General features: G+C 37.5%; 1 protein-coding gene across 1 annotated transcript in view; it reads left to right on the forward strand.

Annotated features, from left to right (window-relative positions):
- LOC115215053 (pancreatic triacylglycerol lipase-like) overlaps positions 1-12406 on the forward strand; it is a 51303-nt gene extending 38897 nt beyond the window's left edge. The window contains exons 6-11 of the mRNA XM_029784194.2: positions 12-128; positions 1130-1245; positions 3643-3766; positions 6906-7032; positions 10352-10543; positions 12133-12406. Of these exons, the coding sequence (XP_029640054.1) occupies positions 12-128; positions 1130-1245; positions 3643-3766; positions 6906-7032; positions 10352-10543; positions 12133-12211 (755 nt within the window). The 3' untranslated portion in view covers positions 12212-12406. The remainder of the gene's footprint in view (positions 1-11; positions 129-1129; positions 1246-3642; positions 3767-6905; positions 7033-10351; positions 10544-12132) is intronic.
- Positions 12407-13936: the final 1530 nt, after the last annotated feature.

The raw sequence follows: 13936 nt of genomic DNA on the forward strand, positions 1-13936 counted from the left end.
ATGTCTTTCAGGTTTTGGTATGGATGATGCTTGTGGCCATGTAGATTATTATCCAAATGGAGGAAATCATCAGCCAGGTTGTAGCAAAGATCCTGTTACATTTCTTGTCACTAATGGAATTGAGGGAGGTAAGTAAACTTTAATTTTTATTTGGTGAGCGGTGGAAAACCAAGTGGATTGGGGGCACCCAAAGAGTAGACTCCATTATAGTAGTGATATAAAAAACAAAGAGAGGAGACGGTATGCCTGTGGACCAAAGACTGGAGCAGGTCCATTAGTAACTGAACAGCAATTAGTTGAGAGGCTCTTCTCTGGGTATTGTTCAGGATATATGTGTGTGTAGTAGGGAGTAATAGATGTGGGGGCAGTACTCTGCTGTGGGCCTCACTTAGCTTTGTAGAGTGTCAGAAGTTGTTGGGGCTGAAGTATTTTCCAATTCTGAAGAGAAAGGCCATTCTCACTCCACTAAGGATATACTTCTACTTGGAGAGATCCTTGGGAATGCTGTGGCCTAGCATTTGGTGTAGCTGTGTGTCCTCAAGCTGCGTGCTGCTCATGTTTAGTGGTGCTGCAGTGTGGTGGTGTTTTCATGACAGGTGTATCACTTCAGTTTTTTTGGAGTTTTTTTTGTTAAAAAAGCCAAAGTTGATATGGATCAACTGAAGAATTCTCTCAAGGTCTCTGTTTATGGAATCAATGCAGGTTTGGCATTTGTGTTTATGCTGCATGTGGATGATGTATGGTTGGAGTGAGTTAAGAAGGAATGAAAGGTCGTGTCATCTGCATTAGAGTAAGTGTTGTTGGATGTAGTGGTGTGTAAGTAATTGACATATCGAAGGAAGAGACTAGGGAACAGAGCTGATCCCTGATGCCCACCAGAGTTGACTGAGTGTAAGACAAAAAGAACTCTGTCAACACATGCCATGATGGTATGATCAGACAGAAAGCTACTGATTCAAGAGCTAAAAGATAGGTGCAGTGTGTAATTGGGAAGTCTTATTATATTTATGCCAGAAATAACCAAAAACTTTGCTGATGTCTACAGGAACAACACTGCTTCCACTGAATTTCTCTGATATGTATTTTTGATTGTTTTTATGGCTGTTTTTTTCCTTTACTATTTTTGTAGGTTTGACCAAATTTGTGGCCTGTGACCATATGAGGGCTGTCCATTACTTTAGTGAATCTATCAACAGTAAATGTGGTTTTCTCAGCTTCAAATGTAACACCTATGAAGATTTTCAGGTTTGTTTCAAGCATGTTTGGGTGTGTTCGATACATTTTTATATAAATGTTGATATAAATTCAATGCAAGTTTGGTGCATGTTTGGTGCATGTTTGATACAAGTTTGCTATAGTCTTGACGCATATTTAAAGCATGTTTCATGCATGCTTAATAAAAATTTATTGTAAAATACTCAAAAAGACTGAAGGTGCTTTTGCATCTCTCAAAATGACCATTGCCAGCCAGCTATCTGTTTAAAGTTATGTATGGTTATGGTACATTAACAATTACAGCATCTCCAGTCTGAGATCCCATCTTGTTTGGAATTTCAATCTACTGGAAGATGTCCAGAGACGTGCAACCAGACAATTACCTACCATAAGTTACTCACCATATTTTTAACATCTCGTGTAGGTGAGTTGACAGAAATCCACAAGATTATCTACCCTCTTTCCAATAACAACTTTAACCACCTTTTTGAATTCAATAGTTCTACTACGCATGGATGCACTTATAAAATCAAAAACCAGAACCGCACCCATACTCCCCAAAACATTTATCATGCTTAGAATTGTTGAAGCATGGTTGTCAGCTATTAAGACACTATATTCTTCAAAAATTCTATGCATCCTGAAATTCAGTAACACCACTCCTGACATGTCTTTCTACCCTTTCCTCTTTATGGCTCTTTTACTGTTTAGTTTTTTGTGCTTTATCCTGTGTAACGTGCATGTATTTTTGGTTATCATTGCTGTCTTTCATTACTTGGCTTATATGTCTGTTTTTCCTCCTCTCTTTTACTCTTTTCTGACAAGTTGTAGTGCACCCGAGTATAGTACACAATAAGCTGATTATTTTATTTGAGAGAATGTCAGCACAAGTTTCATATACATTTAATACATGCATGATACATTTTGAATCATGCTTCATACAAGCTTAATATATATATATGATGCATGTGAGCTGGCAGAAACGTTAGCACGCTGGGCGAAATGCGTAGCCGTATTTCGTCTGCCGCTACGTTCTGAGTTCAAATTCCGCCAGGGTCGACTTTGCCTTTCATCCTTTCGGGGTCGATAAATTAAGTACCATTTACGCACTGGGGTCGATGTTATCGACTTAATTCGTTTGTCTGTCCTTGTTTGTCCCCTCTGTGTTTAGCCCCTTGTGAGTAGTAAAGAAACATATATATATGATGCATGTGTAGTGAGTCAGGAGAGCTATTTTTGTTGTTGCATAATAGTACAGCTGTGCTATGGTATATGCCAGCCAATCAGGGCTTGGTGCATACGAATTCTAGAGGCAGTTCTCTGTCCATGAAGAGAAGCAGGAGTTTTAAGCAATTGGTGAAAAGATGGTGGGCTAACAACATCTCTTGGTTTTCTCCCATCAGCTTTGTGCAGCTAACTCTGAGTTATATCGGCTCTTGACTTGTCACCTCTTGAACAGCCTATTTCATTTAAGCTAACTTCGCTCTGCGAAATTCTGGATGACATCAGCCACAACTCTGTCTCATAATGAACTGTAAAGTTTCGTTTAAGCTAGCTCCATTCCTATTAGCTTCTAACGATTTCCAACTGAATCTATTGTTCAAACATAACTTGTAATGCTTTCTCTAACTCACACACATACAAGCTACACTCTTTTTACTTGTTAGCTCTTGTAATAATTTAATCAATTAAATTATTTGTTTAAAAACTGTCTTCCATTACACATGCTTCTCAAAAGCGCATTTACTGAACTTTTCCATGATCGCTTTCATTTTTTTAAATTAGTGACCACTCTCACTAAACATGTTTAATTAATCTTCTTTTTTTTTTACTGCCTTACTTTAAGGAAGAAAGATAGCACCCCTAATCTTTCTCACAGCCTCCAAAGAGGCAGGAAATGACAGAAGAAACAAACCTCATTAAATAACCTCAAACCAGCAAACTGGTCTGAATATTTGAAGTAGAGTAGGCTCTGTTAAAGACACCCTACAACCCAGGTAGTTAAATTGAACAGATTAAGTCTACCATCTATGAACAGGTACAAACCTCAAACTGACCATTCCTGTTAACTGATTCCACTCAGAATGTAGAAGATCGTCCAGAATATCATACATTGATACTAAACTCAGATCCATTGTGGTCGCAAACTAAATTTCTCAGCTGTACGACCAAACCTGCACCCATTAGTTCCCATCAGTCACAGAGACCCTACAAAATTGTCAGGGACACTGTCCTTCCTCTACCTCAGACTGAACCATAAATATTTTTTCAATGTGTATGCCTTTTATTTTGTTTCAAATACTTGTCATTGAGAGCAGCTGACGTTTCTTGCTTTTCTCTTTACCCCTCCTCCCATGCACACACACACACACACACACACACACACACACACACACATTCACTCTCTGTCTTGTCTTACTATTCCAGGCCCAGAAGTGTTCCCCAGTGGCTGGAGCTCATATGGGGCTGCATGCTGATCAATATATACCACCAAAGGGAGAAACCAATGTAAAGATGTTTTTGGAAACTTCTGATACAGGACCTTTCTGCTGTAAGTTCAATGAAATCTTCACTTTTTTCAACATTTCACTGAAATTCTAAAGTTATTGTGTATGTCTACCATCATTCTTTGTAACAATCAGTTGCTTAGCATGGAGACGTGCAGGACATGTGGACAGTATAGGACAGCCATTTCAATAGGGAATATAACTAGTTTTTGTAGCTATAATCAGTATTGATGGTTATAATTACTACTGGTAACCAAAATTATTATTCAAACTATAATAAAAACTGGCTTCAAATTTTGGCACAAGGCCAGCAATTTGGGGGGAGCAGAATAAGTCAGTTACATCAATTCCAGACCTCAACTGGTACTTGTTTTATCAACTCTGAAAGGATGGAAGGTGAAGTTGATCTCAGTAGAATTTGAACTCAAAACAGAAAAAATGGGCAAAATGTTGCTTAGTATTTTGCCTGGCATGCTAACAATTCTGCCAGCTTGTCACCCTAGAGCTATAATTAATATTGGTGGCCATTATTAGCATTAGTGGCTATAATTAATATTTGTGGATGTAATTAGAACTGATGACTGTAATTAATATTGGTGGATATAATTAGTATTGATAGATACAATTTGTATTAGGGGCTATGATTAGTATTGGCAGCTGCAATTAGTATTAGTAGCTATAGTCAGTATTAATAAGTATAATAATTATTGTACAAAACATATCCAAATAACTACATATGTAAATAAATATATTTATTCATACACGTATGTAACATAGTAATGACAATATATTTCACATATTGGAGAGTATAATAGTCAATAATACAAAATATATTCAAATACTAATGTTAATATAGAGGTACACACAGGTACATAGTATCACACTTTCTTCCTGTGTTTACTGGTTATAAAAATAGTAATGATTTATTTTATGGAAATAATAACAACAACAACAACAATAAATACAACCCTTGTAAGAACAAAATAGCCCACCTATGGAAAATGAAGAAGGTGAAGATAGTGCCAATTATTGTTAGATCCTTGGGAACAGTATCAGAGGGCATCAAGGGGAACATAAAGGAAATTGGGATAGAGTGCCCAGTAGAACTGTTACAAAAGGTTTGCCTGCTTCGCACAGCCAGAATAATCAAGGAAGTATTAGCTGAAAAGAACGGATAGCATGGTACCATAGGCTGCAGGTAGCAAGCCCACTATGCATATAAGACTCCAGGAGCTCCAACAAAACATGTGATAAAGAGAAATAATAATAATAATAATAATAATAATAATAATAATAACCTTTCTACTAAAGGCACAAGACCTGAAATTTTTAGAGAGTAATAATATTAATAATACTAATAATAATTTATTTCTTTATTGCTCACAGGGGGCTAAACATATAGGGGACTAACAAGGACAGACAAAGTGATTAAGTAGATTACATCGACCTCAGTGTGTAACTAGTACTTATTTAATCAACCCTGAAAGGATGAAAGGCAAAGCTGACCTCAGCGGAATTTGAACTCAGAATATAATGGCAGATGAAATACTGCTAAGCACTTTGCCTGGTGTGCTAACGATTCTGCCAGCTCGCTGCCCTATAATGATGATAATCATCATCATCATCATCATCGTTTAACGTCCGTTCTCCATGCTAGCATGGGTTGGACGGTTCGACCGGGGTTCTGGGAAGCCAGAAGGCTGCACCAGGCTCCAGTCTAATCTGGCAATGTTTCTACAGCTGGATGCCCTTCCTAATGCCAACCACTCCGTGAGTGTAGTGGGTGCTTTTTACGTGCCACCTGCACAGGTGCCAGGCGAGGCTGGCAATGGCCACAGTCGGATTGGTGTATTTTATGTGCCACCGGCACGGAAGCCAGTCGAGGCGGTGCTGGCATCGGCCACAAGTCGGATAGTGCTTTTTACGTACCACCAGACCAGGGATCCTGGCTGGTTCAATTCGGTTTCGATTTCGCTTGCCCCAACATGTCTTCACAAGCAGGGGGGGTTGGCATGGGTGTCTGTCCTCGGATAATAATAATAATAATAAGATACCTATCCCAAGATAAGGAAACCTTGCTGGTGTCAGTTAGGAATGAGGGAGTATTGAAAGCAGAGAAAAAAGGAAAAAGAAAGGGAGAAGTACAAAAAGGACATGAAGAAACATTACACAACAAGGAACTGTAGTCACAACAGAAGTTGGAGGAAAATATAGGTGGGATTTGTTGAAGAAAGAAACGCTGAAAAAAAGAAAAAAAAGACTGAGACCACTATACTGGCAGTGCAAGACCCAGCTTTGTCCATGAATTGGAAGATCAATCTTAGGAATGAGCAAGTGTTTCTGCTGAAGCCGCATCTATTAAAGAGTGGACAAAACCATTGCCCATATCACTAACCAACCCATCATGCCCTTTTCATTCCAGAATCATAAAGAAAGAGGATGAAAAACAAAAATAAATACAATCCCTCAAAATTTGATATAAGAAGAATTTGGGGTGAGAACTGTAAAGGTTGTGCCTATTATTATAAAATGCTGTGCCATGGCTGGAAAATTCATAATATAAAAAAGCAGTTTATTTATGTAAATGTTCTGTGCTACATTTACAGCTAATCTTTTCTACTATATTTACGTACATCATCTTTTAATGTCCATCTTCCATGCTGACAGGGGTTGGGCCATTTGGTAGTATCTGACAAGTCAGAAGCCTATATCATGGTCCAATGTCTGCTTTGGCATGGTATCTACAGTTGAATGCCTTTCCTAATGCCAATGACTTTGTATAGTATACTAAGTGCCTTTTTTTCATGACATCAGCACAAGTGAGGTCACTGTTCAGTTTGCAAGACTAAGTTTACAAGCTGTAAATTGTTTTCCATTTAGGCACAAGGCCAGCAGTTTGGGAGGGAGGGGATTAGTCAGTTACATTGGCTGGTTCTTTATTTTATCAATGGATTAGTCAGTTACATTGGCTGGTTCTTTATTTTATCAATCTCAAAACAATGAAAGGCAAAGTTGACTTTTGGGTATTTGAACTCAGAACAGAAGAAATACCACATGGCATTTTCTCCAATACTCTAAAAATTCTACCAATCCACAAGCCTTATGTCATATATTATATATTACATTATAAATTAATAACAACCATAACATCTTACATTTTTCTCTTTTTGCTTTATTTTATAGTGATGCATTATAAGATCAACTTGCGTATCGGTGCATCAATTTACCGTGGAAATATAGCAGAAGGAATACTGTATGTCCAGCTGGTGGGTTCTGACTCCAAGACTGGTGTAATACAGATTACTGATGGGTAAATATTCAAACACACACACACACTAAAAATCTACAAGTCACTTAGCGGTTCGGCAAAAGAGACCAATAGAATAAGTACTGGGCTTACAAAGAATAAGTCCCGGGGTCGAGTTGCTCAACTAAAGGCGGTGCTCCAGCATGGCCGCAGTCAAATGACTGAAACAAGTAAAAGTGTAAAAGTGTAAGTGTAAGTCATAAAAAAAACAGGCAGTCATATATTGGTTGATAGAGCTCACACTATACCATTTCTTTTTGTTTTTTCTGATGGTTAATAGGCTTTTCTCAACTCTTGATATGAAACTGATTGGTAAATTGGTTGATATGAAAATACAATATTGTGTTTTATTGTTGATAATACCGAATCACACACACACACACACACACACACACACACACACAAACACTGACTCCAGCTTACTGAGGCACTACTGGAAATCCTACTCCAGCTCTTCCTATCAGGGTCCAAAACTTCAGGATGGTTATCTTTAATGTACAACAAAAGGTAGGTCTGGTGAAATTGAGGAAATACTCCAATGTGGATGAGTGGATGTGTGCTGTATACAAGTGGTAAAATGGAGGGGAGCCTCAACCAGGCTCTTCACAGACAAGAAGCAGGTAGATAACTTCTTCTAGATATGTAAGAGAGTATGGGTGAAGTTGGTATTCTATTTTCAAAAAAAAGTCGGCTAGATTAGGTAATTGAGGTCATCAGAATATGTGACAGAATTATTAAACTTGGACTCATCATAGGTAATACTTCAGTGGCAATTATCTCCACATATGCATCACATTCAGGGTTGGCAGATGAATAGGATAACTTTTATGAGGTCCTTCTGTAGACTTATTCAATAACAGACAACGGCAACTTCATTATCAGGGCTGTTGATTTTACTGGGCATGTTGGACCACAGCTATGGCTTTACTGGAGTATGTAGTGGTTTCAATAAAAGTAAAATAATTAAGGAAGGACCGAGATTTCTGAAGTTCTGTGATACAAATAATATTATAATCTGCAACACAAACTTCAGGAAATCACTTAAGCCTCGAATCCCTTATCAGTCAGGTGAGCACTCAAGCCAGAGATATTTTATTCTCACCAGGAAATGGGATAGGTAGATGATTGCAAAATCTTTCCCAAATAAAAAAAAAACAAACTATTCAACATAGATTAATGGTGAATGGCTTCAAAATAGGAGCTACTCTAACACAGACAAAAAAAAAAATGATTTGGAAAAGGAAGACCTGGTAGTTGAAAGAATTCTCTGTTGGACACAGATTCAGAAGTGTTAATTGGCACTTATGACAGTTGTCATTGCTTCAATCTACTTAGCTGCAATGTATACCAGTTGGGTGCTGGTGTGGCCCATTCACCATGCAGCTGTGACATCCTAACTGTTTCTGCTGAGCTTAATGAGCTTTAGGGATGACTACATAGGCCCCTAAATTAGCAAAAGCATGGCACATATTACTGAGCCATATTTATTATACAGTGACAACTAACTGTATCTAATAATGTATAACCTGATATTTTTGTTAGGCAGGTGGTGCTGGTAATGGGGTTATTACAATATTATGAGGTAATATCTATCCCCACTTAAATGTGGAATTTTCTGTTAGAACAAACTATATTGTGGTAGTTACATTACATCATACAAGCACACATTACCATTATCCACTTCCCCATGCTTGCATGGATCATACTGATTTATTGAGGCAGATAAACTATGGCCAGATGCCCTTTCTGTCACAAACCCTCGCATATATTCCTGCAAGACTAGGAACAAATACACTGTCTGTATGACTGATGCCTACTTACAGCTATCACATGATATCAAAACAAGGAGACACAAACATACACACATACATATATATATATATACTTGTATATATGTTATGATGTGGTGTTTCCACATCTATGTGTGGCCACTGTTGTGACTGTAGCTGTTGTATCTACTCTAGTAACCATAATATTTTCTTGGTATCGGATACGGTGTATCTCTTCTATACCAGAATGGTAATACATCACTTTGTCATATTGAGCTATGACAACCACCTACCTTGATTGTGACTTGACTATAACATGTAACTGACACTTGACTCCAACTGAGAACTTGTACAACTCTACATGACTCTCTGTACTGGTTGAAATCATCTCACTTTATGGTGGCTGGATCATACTACTTGTCCCATGGGAGGGGTGTACCATTTCCACTATAACAATATACATATATATATATATATATATATATATATATCACCGCGACTGACCAGGCTATCAGATGTTGCAACACATCGCTGGTCACAATGTGCTTCGCATTTTTTTAGCCTTCAAATGACGCCACCCCGCTGGCTAAGCGAGCAGGCCAACAGAAGAAAGAGTGAGAGAAAGTTGTGACGAAAGAGTACAGCAGGGATCGCCACCACCCCCTGCTGGAGCCTCGTGGAGCTTTAGGTGTTTTCGCTCAATAACCACTCACAACGCCTGGTCTGGGAATTGAAACCACGATCCTACGACTGCGAGTCCACTGCCCTAACCACTGGGCCATTGCGCCTCCACACACACACACACATATATATATATATATATATATATATATATATATATATACATATATATGCACATGCAATGACACACATGCACACATACTTCCAAATCCACTCACAGACTTTGATTGATCTGAAGCCCAAGACACTTGTCCAAAGTGCCATGCAGTGGGGCTGAACACAAGACTATATGATTGAGAAGCAAGCTTCCGAATCATGCAGCCATATCTGCACCTGCTCTCTCTTTCTTTCTTTCTTTATGTGTATGTGTGTGTGTGTACTTGTCTATATTGAAGTTGATGATGTAATTCTGAGTGGATTACAAAACATCTGTAACCTCCACAGAAATATTGAAATTCTTCTTTTTCTTCTTTTCTCTTACCTTACCTTGTTTTATCTGCTTCCACATACACATATATCATCATCGTTTAACGTCCATTTTCCGCACTAGCACGGGTTGGACGGTTTGACCGGGGTCTGGGAAGCCAGGGGCTGCTCCAGGCTCCAGTCTGATCTGGCAGAGTTTCTACGGCTGGATGCCCTTCCTAACGCCAACCACTCCGCGAGTGTAGTGGGTGCTTTTTACGTGCCACCTGCACAGGTGCCAGGGGGGGTCCGGCATCGGTTGGAGCTTTTAACGTGCCAGCGGCACAGGAGCCAGTCGGGGCGGCGCTGGCATTGGCCACGTTCGGATGGTGCTTTTTATGTGCCACCGGCACGTGCATGTGCACGCATGTATATATGTATGTATAATTTTCTATCTTGTTTTTCAGTAATATCAAGTTGGATCCTAAAAAGAATTTTTCATTCCTGGTGAAGAATAAACAGAATCTTGGAGAATTAGTTGAGATGAAACTGAAATGGAAATATGAGAAAAATTTGTTTAAACCTTGGACTTGGATTAGCAATCCTCCGAAGAGTCTGTCCGTTTTCAAACTTGAAGTCACAGATGAGAAGGCAGTTCGGTAAGTGATGACCTTTTGCTTGAAATTTTGGTAATTTATTTGTGACTACAGTTGGAAAAGCTGACATTGTTGATGTCATAATTATTGTTAGTTTAGAACACAGATTATAGTCTTCAAATGAGGGTATGATATGTGGTCTGCACCAAGTTATAGACAATCCCTTATCATCCATATAGTTAGAAATATACTGAATCTCCAATTGGATACATGTAAACAATGATACAAAATAAATGTTCAGATGCTTAAAATGAATATAGTGTTCACCATAAAATAATCAAATTGCATATCCTGCAATAAACCATCTGTTGATACAGACAGTATTGTACTTCACTTACCGTAAATCCTCGAGTATAATCTGCCCTTGAGTATAATACACAGGGGATTTTTAGGGGGCTGTACTTCTGAAAAACCCAAACCTTGTGTATAATACGCACCTCTTCTCTAACTTGAGTAGTGCATAATTAAGCCAGAAGCATCTTGTCGAACAAACACTTCCGCGCATGCGTAATACAATAATGGTGATGTTCTTAACTGTTATATGGGAATGTAAATATGTTTGCAAATTGTTTTTGTTACATTATTCTGTGATCTGAATACTTTTATTTTAATAAATGTTGCTTACTGCAAGTTATGGATGATTTTTTTATGACTTCATTGCTTTCAGGCATAGCTTAAGGTATTTTTGTGCCCGACATCACAAAATGCATCTGAATAAACATTGCCGGACAACAAATAGAGACTCGGACATTGCTTAGAAAATATTTTTCATTTTTAACCTCGTATATAGTACACACAAAGGATTTTGACCGTTAAATTTTGGGAAAAAATTCGGATTATACTCAAGGATTTATGGTAACTGAGACACAAAATATTTGGAGCAATGGCTCTATGGACCAACTGTCAACATGTCACAGGTCTGAACTGTAACAATGTAACAACATAAACCAGTAATATCCTTGGGTTGAAACAAGTTATTATACACTTTATTTGCTCAAAAGATATTTCATGATGTGACATGATACAAATTACCCAGCAGCAGTAAAAGTTGTTTAGTTCTAGTCTTTGATCCAACTGATCGACCATCAAATATGCTCCAACTTTAGTAATCCTGACTTTTAATGAATATACCCTCCTTTATCTTATTCTAAAATGCCAGAGCAGGGTTTGAGGAAAGTTTGGTTATTACGAGCAGATTGACTGATCGATCAGAAATTTCTTTGTGGACACAGTAGTGATAGTGCTAGAGTTATTGTTTAGGTCTCAGTCAATCCTGACCAAGCAGACCAATAATCAAACATGTTCCAACGATGACCGCTCACACTATTTAAACCAGACACAGATCATGCAGAACTGTATTATCCAATATGCTTTTCCTTTTCCAAGAACGTGGGGTTTGATTTGAGGTAGATTTAGCTGCTATTTCTAGCAGCTTGTGTGGGTACACACTGGCTTCCTTGCTGATAGCTGATGTAATAATAGTCCTCTTAGTTAGACTGTGGCATTGCTTAGTTGTAAAAGCTGTAAAACATTAACTTGTGGATTCTCTCTTTTTGTCTAAGAGCCTCATTTCTCTCTCTTTTTATTTACAGGAAAACGTTTTGTCATACAATTTACACCAACATCAACCATGATTACCTACAATCCTTCAAACTAAGCAAAAGTTGCTGATAAACATGTGAAAGATAATTGAATCAACGTTGTTTTATAAATAAATTGTATCAACATCTCAAGCTTAAATTTTAAAATAGCATTTTCAGATAAACTTTGCTTAAATTTGTTATGATACACATCATAATTTCATACTGCTTTGCAGAAAAAATATTTTCTAAATGGTACAATAAATGATTATTTATGTAAATATGATTATTTATTTCCTGTTTATATTAATGAATTAATCATTTCACATCGAAAAGAAATTAGCTTTCTTTATGCATTTGTGTAAATATATTTTTTATAATTTCATACCCGTTAATACATCATTATCATTATTTTAATGGCTACTTTTCCATGCTTGAATGGGTTAAATGAAATTTGTTAAGGCAGATTTTGTTAGTCTTTTATTATTGAGATCTTTGATACAAATAAAAATTTTATTTGCTTTTGATATATTTGTATCATTAGCATAGAAAAAGATGGCAGTTTATATAACCAAAAACGTCTGCAAGAGCTTAATATAAAAAGTAATAACTCCAAAGCAGTTTCTTGAGGTATTTTACTCAGAATTATTCAATCTTTTGAAAGGGTATCATCTCAAAAAGTCATGGCACTATTCTCCTTATTTTCCAATTCTGCAAAAATCATACAATTTGTGATGTATCATTTTCCATGCTCAACTTTGTCAAAAGCCTTCACAAATTTGAGACAAACCATATCTATACTTGACCAATACTTTTGATCTCTGGCATTTGGTGGTGGTGGTGACATTGATCCTTTCTGTACCATTACAATCCCTCTTCTTGGTACCTCTTCCCTTGTCACCCATTCTACACTGCTAACATCATATCTTACCACTATGTCCACTGAATGCCCTTTCCCTCTGAACATATCTTCCACCAACCCAATTGCTTATGTACCATATATACTCATGGATAGGTCACACCCTTAGTTGTCAAAGTACATATTAGCAGTTGACTCTCAGATAGGTTACTCTGGAGAATTACATGGCCCTCTTTAACTTAAACATAACTAATATTGTCAAATATTCACCTTTATTTCAAAACTTTGCTTACAACGTTTTTGTGAAAGTGATTTTATGAAAGTAGAATTGATAAATAAAAAGAAAGAAAAAAAAACGATAAGTATCAACTCAACAAAAATGTCAAGAATTAGAAACAACAGAAAAAAGTGTTACATAAGAAAAGTCTTTATTCATTGAGATATAATTATTAAACTCCATCAGGATTGAAACTCAAAAATTCTTCTTCTGGATTACCGATACTCTGCAGTTCAGATCCCTGTGATGTTGAGTGGCTAGGTCGCACTCGATTTTTATTGAAATTTTGGGTAAAAAAGTGTGACCTATCCGCAAATATATACTTGCGGATAGATAGTAATTCACTATCTCCATCTCTATGTACCTCTGACCGTCACCCAGCATCTTCACATCTTATTTTTCATGTATCTAGTTTTATTAGTTCCCCCCTCCTCTCCTTTCATGACCCACTGCTCTTTTTCGTACCTTCTCCCTAACACTCAACATTGTCCATGCTGCCATCAATGTTCACCATTCACTTCTCACTCTTGCAAACATACCTACCCAACCAACCAACCATCCTACACTCTCTGCTCTTATTCTGTCCACCTTGTACATTGAGAGTACATCCTGATATATTACCATTCTGTCCCTTTTCTGCTGGGATACCTATGTCTCCTCTACAAAACATTTGTTCCGCT

This window comes from Octopus sinensis, linkage group LG8 (genome assembly GCF_006345805.1).
Source record: "Octopus sinensis linkage group LG8, ASM634580v1, whole genome shotgun sequence".
NCBI classification, from domain to species: Eukaryota; Metazoa; Mollusca; class Cephalopoda; order Octopoda; family Octopodidae; genus Octopus; species Octopus sinensis.